Here is a 15,116-nt window from a genome sequence, read left to right as displayed (position 1 = left end):
TCTTTAGCCTCTCTTGACAGATTTCAGTGAGCGTCGTTGGACCTCTTATCTTTGCGTCACCCCAGGGGTTAGCATCGGTATCTCGACAGAGTTTCTTAGAGAAGTAGGATTTACTTTGCAGTATTGCCCGCTTCAGTGCAGCCTTGGCCACCCGGTGCGGTATTCTCCGTGCTTCTCTCTCAGAGGTATTCCTTGCCCGCTGAAACTTCTTCTGCTATTAACACATTCAGCTTGAAACTCCCCAAGTGCGTCACAAACTGAGATGGAAAAGTCGTCGACTTTAGTGCGAAGTCCTCTAACATTTTGATAGTATGGGCGGCTAGAGTCAGTTTGTTATATTTTGAAAGAGTGTCCTTAAGTGGCAGCAGGAGGGTAGCAGAATTCCTGCAACGCAGCATCAGTAACTGGCGATGGGGCCAACGCCGTCATTCAGGTTAACCATTATCTGAACCATGAAACAATTCAGGAAAAGAGTGGCTCAAGACTGGATCGTACTTGGCAAGGATTGTCCTCCTAATAACATTCTAACAACGAATCCAGCATGAACATTCTTCTCGGTTCTGCATTCCGATCATAAACGTCCCGATCGACGTGTGTTATAGCATACGAAGTATTCCGATCAAAGCGTAATTTCTGATCGGATCCGGCTTCGATCGGCATGTAGAATAGAGGCGATTGGCCCGTAAATACATAATTTCCAGATTTTGAGTAACTTTCGTTAAATGCTCGACTTTTTCTCGCCTTTCCTGAGTGCGTGGCCACCCTGCACAACACTTTTTGCTCTACGACAATTGGGTTGAGACGATTTTGAAAAATGTCCATAAAAGCTCCTTAGTAAACGGAACCGTAACAAATTTGCAAAACATGCTCAAAAGAAAAACGAACCACAATTAGGTATAAACAATAATCTGAATCGCTATATTTTAGATAAAAGTATTATTCACCTTTACCTGCAAGAAAAAATGTATTTTTTTTTATAAATGACCTATGTGTAAGAAGTTCGAAGAAAAGCCAGCTCAAACATCAAACTCACCTCTCACGGTTCTAGCTTTATTTGTCGGTATTCCCCGTTAAATTATATCAGTTTAAAAATGGCTTAGAACTAGGCTTGCGTTAAATTTATCTGCTCGCGATTTCTTTTTGCTTTGCTTTGAAAAGTGGAAAGATTAGTAGCATTATGTGGTTTTGTAATGGTTTTATGATACTCTAGTAGAATTAGGACACATCGGTTCGTCGTTCCAATTTCATCCAATGTTCTGCTTCCGTTTATTTTCCTGTAACTCTTCCCCCTCTCACTATTACCCAATCAGTTTTATTTTTTCTATCCGTGTTTTGTTTCGATTTGCTTAAGTATATTACTGTCGGTTGTTCTTGAAATGATCTTCCTTTGATTACGCTGCTTACTCAGTGGCTGCCATGGCTCTGGCTTGAGCTCGAACACGTTTCTCATACTCGAGACGATTTTGACTGCATCGAAAGAAGCTAGATTAATTAAGTTGTTCGATGGAACCGAATTACGGGAGCTTACCAGTAGATAGTATACGCTTCCGCCTGCGCCGGATCCTTGATGTTAGGTTCGTTGAGCAAATCCTGAATACCGAGCAGGATCTGCTTGATGGTAATAGCCGGACGCCAATCCTTCTCTTCGTCCAGCAGAGAGAGGCAAACGGTGCCCGATGGGTACACGTTCGGATGGAAGAGTGGCGGTTCGAACTTGCACTTTGGCGGACTGGTCGGGTAGTCATCCTTGAAGATCATACGCAATTTGTACAGACCGCCCTCCCATGGAGTCTGTGAGCGATTGAAGTTAGAAATATGTTACTTTTAAGACTCAATGGCAGGTTGAAAGTGCACTACTTACACCTTTCTTTCCAGGAATCGCACATTCCCACGTCATAAGGTTCAGCGTACCGTCAGCATTTTTTACCGGACGTGCAACAAATCCCTAAACGGAAAAACATAAGTCAGTCAGGTATGTTTGCAAACATAAAAAGTGCACTTAATTGCAGCTAATGAATGAATGCATCGGTTAATTTTACGTTGCACATACATCCCCCTCCTCTCACACACACACGTTCAATGTACGCTACAAAAATGTTACATAGCTTTCGGTGTTGGCTGGCAGAGGCAGCCCCGAACAGCGAAAAATAAAAAGAAAAGCTACTTACAAAGGGGTGATCCTTACGCCATGCTTTCCTTTCCTCGCCGAGACGCGCGATCGCAATTCCGGACATCGTCTAGTGCTTATTTCTTGAATCAAACCGAATCAAAGGTACAGATCGAACTAGGAAGGAGAAAAGGAAAAAAAGCTTAAAAAATAAACCTCATTTAGACAGGGGGGCTAGCCAGCTTAATGGCAGCAGCAGCACCTCATTACGCTTCACCATTTTCGGCCATCGAGAGGCAGAAGGCACAAATTTTCCATTGGAAAAGTGAACGCTGTCGGACGGAAACACAAAAAGATTACCTTGAATATTAACAGTCTTTAAAGCGGAGGTATGTTGGGTTCCGTTTTAGTTGTGCTTCTCGCTGCTCTTTCGGGGTTATTTCACTTTTTCCCTGGTTGGCGAACGCTAAAACACTTTCAGCGCGGCGAAACACGAAACTACAGAACAGTTTCACCGTCTTTGATACAGCGGCTGTGATTGTATGCGTGTCACTACGAGCAGCAGACGGAGCGCAGTTTGCGTGGATTAGTGTGCTTGCTGCCTTACCAGAGATGCCAGGTAATTTTTTCAAAAATCTTCATGAGGCAAGGAAAAATGTCAATTTCTGTTTCAATAGGCCGCCGTATGAATAAAACAGTTTGCTTTGCTTTTCCCGTGTAAATCTTATGGAAGAGTTTGCTCTAAAGGCCCAGACACAATGCATACGGATTTTACTACGTTGCGGAAATTTGACAGAAAACCCATGGAAAAACTGCCAAATTGCCGCAACGTAGTAAAATCCGTATGCATTGTGTTTGGGGCTTAACTCTTTTATTCATACGGCCTATTATCTTTCTCTATATAACAAGAATTGTGAAGCCATGTCTTGTGCACCTGCACATGTACCATACGAAGACTATGGTATGGTTATTTTTAACAGTTCGATAATAAGTTTAATGGATATTATACCGAAATAATACCACATGATTTAACATAATATGGCATCTCTGTTGCTTGGCAGATTTTGTACTAAAATGTTTGAATTTCGTCAAAAACAATTCCACTGTTACTTGTCAATGTCATTTGTATGGGCGGAAGCAAGGGCGGGAGTAGAGTGGCTATATACAGAGTGGCGACATGTTATCCCAAAAGTATGCAATGCTTGTTTTCTTTCTCTTTCCTGCATACGCGTTGGATTATTGGCCGTCTGCTCGATTGGAATGACACCACCCCATCGACATCTCTATAACGAGCTGCAGTAAACGTCAGCGACAACATGTCGTGGGCTCAAAATTTGACAGCGGGCCCAAATCAGACTGCTGGCAGTTGAGTGAAACGCAGTGCTGACATGCTATATCATTTTCGCACACACGAGATGTTGGCAGCGAAAACATGGTTGCCTGCCGATGGGGTGAATGACACTGACAGATAATTCTGGCTTAAAGTTTTCAAAAGGTCGCATAATGCATGCAAAAGGGTTGATTATGCGACCTTCTGAAAACTAAAGCCAGAATTATCATTCCAATTTTGACATTGTCGCCACTTTATATATAGTCACTCTAGGCGCGAGGAAGATGCCAATGCGGTATATACAGGTGTGGCAATGTTGGTAAAGTGGTGAAGAAATTATAGACCTTTCCATTTATGTGTGTTGGTGCTTGAAAACGAGGCAAACAAGCATCATCTCTTCCAAAATGAGGCAAATATCATGTATATACACGCGTATTTCGTGCTCGCTAGTATGGGTGCTTGAGCTGTCAGAAAGCTCTATATCATGGTGTGGGTGAAATCGTAAATCGACCAATCACGATCAAGCGTGACGTCAAACTACCAAAAACAAACCCCATTGTTCGGTGCGGTTAGAGTGACTGTATACAGAGTGGCGACAATGTCAAAATTGGAATGATAATTATCTGTCAGTGTCATTCAGGAATGCAGGAAAGAGAAAGAAAAACCTTGGAAAAACCGCATTGCATTCACTTGGGATAACTTGTCGCCACTCTGTATATAGTCACTCTAGGTGCGGTATGTTTTTGTAGTTTGACATCGTTTCCTCCCAAGAAACATTTATGCGCTGAATAAACTTTTTAGCAGCCATAATTATTCAGCCATAGCTGAATATGCATCGAATACAATTTATGTAAACAACTGTACAATACTTATTCAGCCGAAATTGGAGAACTTATTCAACCTTTTTTATTCGAGGCGGAAAAAACACTTGTTCAGCCGTTAAATCGCCTCTGGGCGCCTTGTTTCCAGCTTTGCGCAAATTGGTTATTTAAAAACGCGCATAAGCCTCTATTAAGCTATATTACAGCTTCAAAGCAGCTATTAGCAAGCCCGAAGCTTGAATTAGATGTTTAAGAGCTGAAAAAAGGATTTTATTTCTAATACTAAACCATAGTTCAGCCACAGGTTGAATAAATTCTGCTAAAACGTTTGATCAGCCTGGAATTGTTACTTGGGTAGCTGCTTTCAAAGCTGCAATGGAGCTTAATAGAGGCTTTTGCGTGTTTTTAAACAACCAATTTGCGCAATGCTGTCAATTCTATTTTTAGAACGAGAAATAGTTTTGCAATGCTTTTTCAGTCGCTTAATCAACGTCTTATCAACCATTATACAGCCAAAAAATGATCTATTTTTAAATTTAAAAAGGAATAGAACGCGTCATATTTATTTTGCTATGGCGTTGTATGCTATGTTTTAAATTTTGAATAACTTGAATTCGTATATGCAAGCTAATTAAAATTGCATGTCGTCATCTTTCGGGAATTGAACCGCCATCTTTTGATCCATAAGCACTCATCGTATGATCCGCCCCATCTGCATCTGCAGAACAGACAGTGAAAATATCTTTACACTTGAAGCAGTCGATAATGTCGATAACTGACATATTTTTGCTGCCAGTCGAATTGGGAAACTCTTTGATCTGACAGTATGTATGCTGTGAACCGAATGAAAGCTTGGTATTAGTTTGTAAAGCCACTATAACACCCTTAAACTGCTTTAAAGAAGTTTGAAAGCTGTGAGCCTAATGAAAGCGTCTACTGGTTTATAAAGCCACTTTAACACCTTTAAGCAACCGTAAAACGGTTCTATGTTTATGGCTGTTTAGAAGGACTTGTTTGGCAGAAAAATCCGCTATTAAGCTTGTTTATCACCTTTGGAGGAAAGCGGGTTTGGAAATTTAAAGTAGCTTAAACATCGTTTGTTCAAACACCATTTGAGTGCTTACTTTATGCAGCTTGGATCGCCTTAAACCAACTCGTAAACAGCAATTGCTCTTGCTATTTACGGGTTGGTTTAAGGCGATCCAGTGTACAAGATTTTTCAAAAACAGACACTGATGAAGCCTGCATGTCGTGGGCGAAATACGAATAAATATAAATAGCAGAATTTAATTGGAAAGTTTTTAATTTCAGAAAACGGTTCAATTCCCGAAAGATGACGACTTGCATTTTTAATTAGCTTGCATATACGAATTCAAGTTATTCAAAATTTAAAATATAGCTTACGACGTCAAAGCAAAATAAATTTGACGCGTTCCATTTTTGAAATTTAAAAATAGATTATTTTTTGGCTGCATAAAGGTTGATGAGACGTTGATTAAGCGACTGAAAAAGCATTGCAAAACTATTTCTCGTTCTAAAAATAAAATTGACAGCATTGCGCAAATTGGTTATTTAAAAACACGCAAAAGCTTCTATTAAGCTCCATTGCAGCTTTGAAAGCAGCTACCCAAGTAACAATTCCAGGCTGATCAAACGTTTTTTAGCTGAATTTATTCAATCTGTGACTGAACTATGGTTTAGTATTAGAAATAAAAACCTTTTTTCAGCTCTTAAACATTTAAGTCAAGCTTCGGGCTTGCTAATAGCTGCTTTGAAGCTGTAATGTAGCTTAATAGAGGCTTATGCGCGTTTTTAAATAACCAATTTGCGCAAAGCTGGAAACAAGACGCACAGAGGCGATATAAAGGCTGAACAAGTGTTATTTTCCGCCTCGAATAAAATAGGTTGAATAAGTTCTCCAATTTCGGCTGAATAAGTTTGTACAGTTGTTTACATAAATTTTATTCGATGCATATTTAGCTATGGATGAATAATAATGGCTGCTAAAATATTTAATCAGCGCATAAATGTTTCGTGGGAGGGCTGTTTATTAAGATGGCAAATCGTTTATTCAGCTAGTATAGCACAATTATTGAGAATATTGACGGGTTGTGGAGAGGTTGAAGATGCGCCTAATCTGCTTGTGACACTATTATGTGAAGCAGCTGATTTACAGCGCAATCGTTGGCTGCTTAAATACTTATAGAATACAGAGGCCTTTGTTTAAATTTATTCAGCGTCTACAACCTGTATTCAGAGTTAAATCAGCTGTGACCAAATCAGTAGCATTTTAATTCAGCTTCGATGTTTGTTGGGCTGATACGTATACGCGATTTGTATTCATCGGGAAGAGTTAGCGAGTTATTTTTTACTGGAACACCATAGGAAAATGAACTCACTTTTTCTGTCGTCGTCGTCCTGAAAGTAAAAACACGTTAGATTAAAACTTCTCGGTCGGTGGTTTCTATAGTAGGTGGAGGAAGAGGCACAATTTGTGTCTAAAAATAGACCAACCCATATCGCTATGGTTAATAAGGGGGGTTGCGCAGACTTCTTTTGTCCAGCGCCTCTGTGGTTCAAAGGTACACGGGTACCAGTGAGCGACACGCCCTGGCAGGTGTTGTGGGTTCAAATCCGGTTATAATCTCGGATTACAGCTTGGTTCGACCCATGCACCTTCCAGCATTGGACAAAAGATAGGAGTCACAACGACAACTTGTTAAGCATAGCTACCTATTACCCCCCTTCCTTTCCACCCTTCCCCTTCATTCCCGAAAAAAAAATCCTTCATTACTTTCCCTTACCGTCCCTTCATCAATTGTAGAATCATCGTTTCAAAAAAATATCACTTTTTCTGTTTGACAATTGGCTTATTCGCCCTTTCGCTATGTTGGTCGACAATTCAACATGTGAAAAGGGCCTATGTGCCAATGAGAGATTTTCTTCGTGTCTCCTCTTTTGCGTTTACCACGACGACATGAATGCATTCCAATGCAAATTTTCTTTATTAATAGCTAGCAAATAGCGTCAGCAACCGTTTCACACAGAATTAATCCGTTCAAGTGAATTTGTATCGCCATGATAAGCGGAAGAGAAGAGACACGAACAGAATCTCTTATTTGCACATAGGCCCCACAGACAAACAGACGAGACACTCGCGTTAATTCCATCGTCCAATCAAAAACCGCTCATTTTTTAAACAAGCACGTTTCGCAACATGGCCACATCGCGGAGCGCGAGTGTTGCTTCGAGTTTTCAGTATAAAACCATACATATGTAAAAACATAAAATCACAGCATAAAATCCTGAAAATGCAAGCTACTCCGCAACATGCATAACAAAGGGTGCTAGTGTGCAAGCAAAATGTGTAGGACGATGGTTTTTAAAGGATTTTCTTCTATGTGTCGTGTCAGTTCGTCAGTTTAGGCCCTTTTCCACGGGGTAAATCGCTTCTTGCATAAATATTCAATAAGTGATAAATAAATTTCAAGATAAATTTACTATTTTAAATGTGTCCACCTCATCATAACTCTTGCCACATATACTTTTATGGGGACTTGACAGCTCAAGATCGTATTGAAAAAGGTGGAAACTTTTGTAAAATATTCATCAATACCGGTAAATATATTGAGCACCCGGGTAAAAGTAAGTAAATATGGATAAATATATATATTGCGGTTATTATCTAAAATTTTTCTTCCGTCGGTTTAGTTGTGCGCCTAACAGCTGCGCGCAGCTCTGTTCTGGTTACTCGCAGTCAAAGTATCTCTTTTACACTCACACGAAATCTCGTTAGAAACTGTCAACGTATAACGTATAACGTATAACGTCACCGTATAATGTATAACTTTATAGGGCTTTAGGTTATATTATGGGCACAGACAAACAGACGAGACACTCGCGATAATTCCATCGTCCAATCAAAAACCACTCATTTTTCAAAAAAGCATGTTTCGCAACATGACCACATCCCGGCGCGCGTGTGTTGCTTTGAGTTTTCAGTATAAAACCATTCAAATGTACAAAACCCTATAGCATAAAACCCTGCAAATGCAAGCTACTCCGCAACATGCATAACAGAGGGTGCTAGTGTGCAAGCAAAATGTGCAGGACGATGGTTTTTAAAGGATTTTCTTCTATGTGTCCTGTCAGTTCATCAGTGCTTGAAAGTTCTACAACAACAACCAAGGATGGAAATATCAACTTGAAGTGAATACAGAGGCCAAAGGCATGCTAATGTTTTCCAAAAGTTGTACCCACTAGCCGCCATTACGCACGCGAAAAGGTGCATACGTATACGCCATTTGTATTCATCAGGAAGAGTTAGCGAGTTATTTTTTACTGGAGCAGCATAGGAAAATGAATACACTTTTTCTGTTTGACAATTGGCTTATTCTCCCTTTCGCTATGTTGGTCGACAATTCAAGAGCAACATGTGAAAAGGGCCTATGTGCTAATGAGGGATTCTCTTCGTGTTTCCTCTCTTGCGTTTATCACGACGACATGAATGCATTCCAATGCAATTTTTCTTTATCAATAGCTTAGAAATACCCGCATAGTCAAATACCATACGCCAATGATTTTCCGTATAGTTTTCTAACCATTTGCTGTATAATCATATAACCATATGCAGACTATACCCAGCAATGGTTTTGACTATGTGCCAAATGGTAAACTGAGAAATAACCATTGTACGAACTAGTCGTTAGGTTTGGTTACCATACAAAAATGCTGATTTTCGCGAACAAATTTTTCGCGATACCATACTTGGTATGGTGGACATACAGTCGAAGAAATTGTACTAAAACTGCTACATATATAGTATTATTATGGTATTTCGAAAAAAAAAAACGATTCACATTGAATGACAGGGACAATGATTATTATATGGTCTCTAATGGGGCATGTAACATTGCACTAATGGTTCTGGCATAGTTAAATGATTGTACCGGAAATCGTTGGTTTATTCTATTTAATGATACAGCAAAGTTTCGTTAATTGGTAGTTCGTTAATTGGGCGGTTCGTTAATTGGGCGTTCGCTAATTGGGCTATGTGACAACTTGAATGTCAAAATTGTATGGAATTTTCGAGTTTAGAAATTTCTAACAACTGTCAGTCGGCCCAATTAGCGAATCAGCTAGAGTGCAGTCGTGGCCCAATTAACGAATTCAGGCTGTATAAAAATTGTTTTGTAATGAACTAGGATTCATTTATTTTCGCATAAATTGTACAAAAAATTTGTGAGGATGCCGAACAACACTGCGACAATATATGTTCACTTCGCCAACCACGAATAATGTCCCAACGTGAAAGATGTTTTGACGACAAGATTGAAGCGACCCGTAATGAGTGTCGGCTACGAGTAACTCAGGACCGAGTGAAGTGGAGACGAGTTTCTGATACGGCTGACCCCGACGGCTGTAGGCCATGAAGAAGAATACGTGGCCAGAGTAACCCTTCTTGTGTACACATTTTTGTCTATCGATGTGTATACTCTGGGTCTTTTAGAAATTATCTATAATAAGAAAAGAAAAACTATATGATATGAATTAAATAAAATCATATTTAGTATGTTTTACCTGCATTTTTAATATTGTTTATCGGAGGAGTTGACGACGCACAACATCTCACTTGAAAATTGTAAAACAAAATGGCTGTTTTTGCATTTAGCATACTATACGACAAATGATAACAATAGGAAACATAGTCCGTATTTCGTTCTTACTATTTATTTAGTACTAACTATATACAATATCGTACCTCAATGGTTAAACAACCATGACTTCGAATGGTAGCAAATAATATGAAACTATATGACGAACAATCACTATTAGCCATATAGTACATTTATAATACCTACCGTTTTGCCAATAGTTTTTGATTATGCGGGTAGCGTCTGCAACCGTTTCATGTAGAATTAATCCGTAATAAGCCGTAGAATGTATCGCCGTAATAAGCGGAAGAGACACGAAGAGAATCTCTCATTTGCACATAGGCCCTTTACCAAGGGGTAAACTTCCTGCATAAATATTCAATCATATTCCATTCCAGTTTTCAGTCTACCAGAAAATACCCGAAATCTCAACGATCTGTATTCTCGTCTGTATTTTAAAGCTATAAATAGGTAATACAAAATCGTCTGGGGCCAGCACCAGAATCTCAGTTAATTTCTGCCCGACAAAAACGCGTCCTTTCTACGAGGAAAAATCGTGTAAACTCTTTAAAAATCTCCCGAACATTTTGACTTATTTTTTTCCCGCAATAAAACAAAACTCGTTTTCGAACTTTTTGAAGTGTTGCAAATCGCTAAACAGGCTTGTCAGGCAGTCCGTCGACAGTTCGTTGACAGTTTGCCAGTCTATCAAACGAGTGAGTCTTTTCAAATTTTAGTACAATCAGTCAGTGCAAGTGCAGTGCCAGTGTCATAATTTGGGCGCAAATATTCGAGTGTAATTGGGACGCTTGTTTTTCTTGTTTAAAAATTGAAAAATATTCACCAACTTTCGGTCAAACTCGTGCCGGCAGGAATGTCTGCTGATACTGGAAGTATAATCATACCGGTGGAATCCCCAGCGGAACAGGAGGTGAGTAATTGAACGTTAATTAGCGATGAAAATGGAGGTTATGGCTGCGCCTTTGTTTGGTGTTCGTTTTAGGAGCGTCAGAAAATCTCCCGCAAGCTGCTGAAGGACGTACAGAACACTCCTGCCATGAATAAAGAAAATGAGGGCAAACCCACCTCCAAGCTGCAGAACTTTTTGGCCAAGAAGGAACTGATTAAGAAAACGTTGCTGTAAGTAATTACATTTCCATTTTGAAACTGTTATTAACAGTGTTGCCACCGCATTTTTTTTGTGGTTCATTTCAGTCTCGACCCACGGGATGTGATCGAACAGAAGCGGAAAAAGCTGGTCCACTCGCAGGCCAGCCAAACGTCGCCGGAGAAAAAGGCAGCCAAAGGAAAGCCGACCGTCACGGAAGAGGATCTCACCTCGCTCGAAGGTCCGAGTGCTGCCTATTGGGAAATTCTGGCGGAAAAGCGTCGCCAAGCGCTGCAGGAATCGCTGCGGGAAAATGAGGAGCTTCACGAGGAGAACGCCGGCCTACGGGAGGAACTGAACCTTTCACGGGAAATGCTCGAAGAGGCTCGCAACCTGGTTGAGGTTCTGACCGAAATGCTCCAGGAAGGTGAAGCCGAAAAAGAGGAAGCGGCTGCCGGCAATAAGGCGGCAGGTGTCGTAACGGTGGACGATAGTGGTGTCGCTCCCGATGCAGGCAGTGAAGTGGAAGATAATTTGTAGGAGTCATTTATGTACAGTTAATTATGCGAATGTAAGTGGTTTCAAGTTAAATATCTTATGGTAGGACCGCTTAACCGGTTCTGAAAATATAGACTTTCCGCATTTATGTATTTAAAAAGCGGATTCGCATTTGATATCAGAATTTTAAAACAGATCTACTTTTTTCTCTTGTAGAAACGTGTTCTATAACTGCATTACTTTGATTAGGTTTTTAAGCTTGTTTTGTAGTTACGCCAGACCTAAATGAAATGATTTCTTATTTCGTTACATAAAACATCAATCTAATAGTATAGTAATATGTTTTCTTCATTGTACGAGAGTGAGGCTCTTGATTAATTTAAATGATTTGTCGAATATTGATTATGTTTAGCTGCGTTTAAATAAATGTGTGATTTCGACATGAAACCTGTACTTGAAAGATTCTCAAATCGATTTTACTATGACAAATGAAAGATTTTTCGAACCAAAATTCACTATTGTCTTGATACATGCTAAAACAGACGCACGGGACAGTTATTGTAGTTAGTTGTAGATTATTTATACTATAATCGTTATTTTGATCATCAATAAAATGCCCTTTGAATTAATTTTTTAAACTAATCTTTTAATGTTTGCCCTTCTAGTTACCGTATCGAAACGGTACCGTAACAAAAGAATTTAATTCAAGAAATAAATAAACAATTTATATCTGTATTTAAGCAATTTATTCACTACATTTAAATTGCAGATCACAGTTGTTTCCATCTGTGTAAATGCTGATGGAATGCTGTTGTTATCAGTCTTCACAGTAAATTTTTGAGAATAATAAACATAAGCTAACTTGTATGCTAATCTAATCTTTGGAACGTTAGCATCTCTGGTTAAAGATTTGGTGATCTATCGTACGCAACTGCTAAAAGAAACATAATAAATAACTGTATAAGTTAGCCTGGCTGGAATCGCACCGCACCCGTCAGTCACTGATCCAGCTTGTTGGTGGATCGATAGCAATCGTGATACAACTGCAGCGTCCCTTTTCCGTCCCGATAGCGGTGGATCTTTCCCTGACAGTACAGGCAGCTGGTATAGAATTGAGCGTGCACTTGGTCCGCGTAGTGTCTAATTACGTCGGCAATGGTTTGCTTCGGAAAGTCAGTTCCACAGGACAGACAAACGACCCGCTCGGATGGGGTTTCCTGCTCCAGGAACCGCTGATGGACGGCATCGTGCTCGGTTGTCCCTTCTGGTCGCCGAAAATTGTTGCCTTCGCGGGTGGACGAGCTCCGGCCGTTTTTTATCGAGTTTTGATGCGGGAAACGGGTTCCCATTGCGAAATTATCTGCGGAAAAAAGCAAAATTCATCAAGCGCGCACGAATTGAAGAGTTTAAAAATACGAATAAAATTATGAATGAATTTTGTTTTGAAGGATTGTACGATGATTCATTAAATGAGAGCTGTACAAATTCAATGTCATTCGGTAAAATAAAAGTCTAGCATGAAACAAGACAAGGGTGTAACTTGGTTAATTTGATTTGCATATTGATCATGGTTAAAAATTTAGACCGAAGTGAAGCGACCTCCCCGGAAGCTCACCTGCTAATTCCCTACGAAGCCTTGTACCACTGGTTGTCTGGAAGAGTACTTGTAAGCGGCGTTTATCACCGTTATGCCGCGATAGTTGCAGCAGAAGAGCCGATCACCCTTTTGCAGATGGGACAAACAAGAATTGCTTCCATCCATACCTCCTCATTCCACAACATCGAAAGATTACCCAGTGTAGAGCCGTTGGTACTGTGTTACCTGACTCACTGCGCATAGCGTTGTATTCGCGGTATCGTGTTGGTTCGAAAGGTTTCGAAAAATATCGCCCTTGTATCGAAAATATCGTTGATTTTGATCACTAAAAATAACGTACTTAAACGTTATATTGCAAGTGCTAGTAGTACGCAATAATTGTATTGTGAAACTGAATTGTTATTTATGCAACTTTTTACAAGTTAAATGCAATAACAAAAGCACAACTTATAAAAAATCGGTTGTTATCGATATTAGCTGCATATGCGTTATAAACGAATAAAACGCATGGTGACGTTTTATTTCAATAACACGCCTATTCGCAGTGAGTCAGGTAAAACAGTAGCATTTCTCAGGTATGTTCGTAAAGCTCAGTCTTTGGGCGGTCCTTAGGGGTGGCTTTGTTGGTCTTCACTTACTAACTTATTGATCCGTGTCCGCTGGTCCGGCAGAACAAAGGGATGAAATCGGAGATCTCCACTGTCGACGCCCACTCCCACTTGCCCGTTATGGCGTTCATCTGTCACTACCACCAGGACAGGTTTACGTCGCTACAGCTCGTATATCTTTGGCTAAGCTGAGACGCCATGCTTCTTCTTCATTGTCCTTGCGGATTCCAGTCCAGTGATCCCCTGCAGTTCTCGGTGGATCCTTTCTTTCCATCAGCATTCTCGAATTTCTGTTGCTATCCGCCGTTAATGACATAGGAAACAAGTACCATAGTATGACATATAGGCTGGAGGCCAGGTCTGGTGAATACGGTGGCTGAGGAACCAATTCGAAACCGATTCATGCAATTTCAATTTTTTGGCTTGTGCAACTAAGCATGAATGAACAGGCGCATTGTCGTGATGATAAAGCGGGGTTTTCTTCTTCAAATGCGGTCGCTTTTCGGCGATTTCGATTTTCAATCGGTCCAATATTGATGAATAGTATGCTCTAAAGAATCTGACTAAAGAAAAGACACTGGAGCTCAGTCACTCGCGGCCTCCTGTCATCATTAAACCTGATTTGCTCAACGATGATTGTTGTGCGTGACTCTGTTCAATGTTGCTCGAAAAAGTTCTAGCAATATTTTTGTCGAGCTCAACATTTTGGCGATTTTATGAACTGTACGCTACAAACTTGATTGCCTGGTGTTTTCGTTAGGCAGCACGGATCGATTTCGTGATGATACGATGATACGATGGTATTTGTTGCAGTTTGCTTGCAGTCAATATTTTCTCCCGCGTTGATCGACTGATACTCCACAAGTTTTCGAGCAAAAGATTGAGAAGGTTTTATCGATATTCATGCGCACTTGGCTTCGACAAACCGAAAATGAGCTCCAGTGTCATTTCTTTAGTCAGATTCTTTCGTATGCTCCGGTTATGGTCTTACCTTTTTTAAGATAGTCCACGAATATTATGCCATAACCTTTCCGGCCCATTGTTGCGTTCTTGGACGCTTCGGAGCACTTTGGCCCGGTTAAACCCACTGTTTTTGCCTGTTGTGTTGACTCGGGAGTGTAGTAATGGATTCAGGTTTCATCCATGGTTATGAATCGGTGCAAAAACTCGGTCGGCTTACGCGAAAATAATGTCAATTTCTGCTGGGAAATCGTCACACGAATTCGTTTTTGGTCCACTGTGAGCAAACGCGGCACCCATCGCTCGCAGAGCTTCTTCATGCCCAAAACTGAATGCACGATGATATTGCCCACGCATTCCAATGACATGCCTACCACATTAGCTTCCTCTCTCAATTTCATTTTGGGATCATTCAACATCATGTCATGAATTT

General features: G+C 40.3%; 3 protein-coding genes across 3 annotated transcripts; 1 reads left to right on the top strand and 2 right to left on the bottom strand.

Annotated features, from left to right (window-relative positions):
• Positions 1–1,034: 1,034 nt before the first annotated feature.
• On the bottom strand, positions 1,035–2,624 carry LOC128739723 (SUMO-conjugating enzyme UBC9-B). The gene is made up of 5 exons (XM_053835224.1): positions 2,468–2,624; positions 2,169–2,284; positions 1,862–1,945; positions 1,529–1,791; positions 1,035–1,467 (listed from the first exon to the last, which is right to left on the bottom strand). The coding sequence occupies exons 2-5, from the start codon at positions 2,232–2,234 to the stop codon at positions 1,401–1,403; spliced, it is 480 nt and encodes a 159-aa protein (XP_053691199.1). The 5' UTR covers positions 2,235–2,284; positions 2,468–2,624; the 3' UTR covers positions 1,035–1,400.
• Positions 2,625–10,705: 8,081 nt separating this feature from the next.
• Positions 10,706–12,083, top strand: LOC128739715 (geminin). Its single transcript, XM_053835215.1, has 3 exons — positions 10,706–10,843; positions 10,916–11,052; positions 11,128–12,083. Exons 1-3 carry the CDS (start codon positions 10,787–10,789, stop codon positions 11,558–11,560), a joined length of 627 nt encoding a protein of 208 aa, XP_053691190.1. The 5' UTR covers positions 10,706–10,786; the 3' UTR covers positions 11,561–12,083.
• A 224-nt stretch (positions 12,084–12,307) lies between these two features.
• LOC128739759 (uncharacterized) lies at positions 12,308–12,898 on the bottom strand. Its single transcript, XM_053835263.1, has one exon. It carries the CDS (start codon positions 12,865–12,867, stop codon positions 12,517–12,519), a length of 351 nt encoding a protein of 116 aa, XP_053691238.1. The 5' UTR covers positions 12,868–12,898; the 3' UTR covers positions 12,308–12,516.
• Positions 12,899–15,116: the final 2,218 nt, after the last annotated feature.

Source organism: Sabethes cyaneus, chromosome 1, assembly GCF_943734655.1.
Source record: "Sabethes cyaneus chromosome 1, idSabCyanKW18_F2, whole genome shotgun sequence".
NCBI classification, from domain to species: Eukaryota; Metazoa; Arthropoda; class Insecta; order Diptera; family Culicidae; genus Sabethes; species Sabethes cyaneus.
The sequence above is the reverse complement of the archived record's forward strand: the minus strand, read 5'-3'. Positions and strand labels throughout refer to the sequence as shown.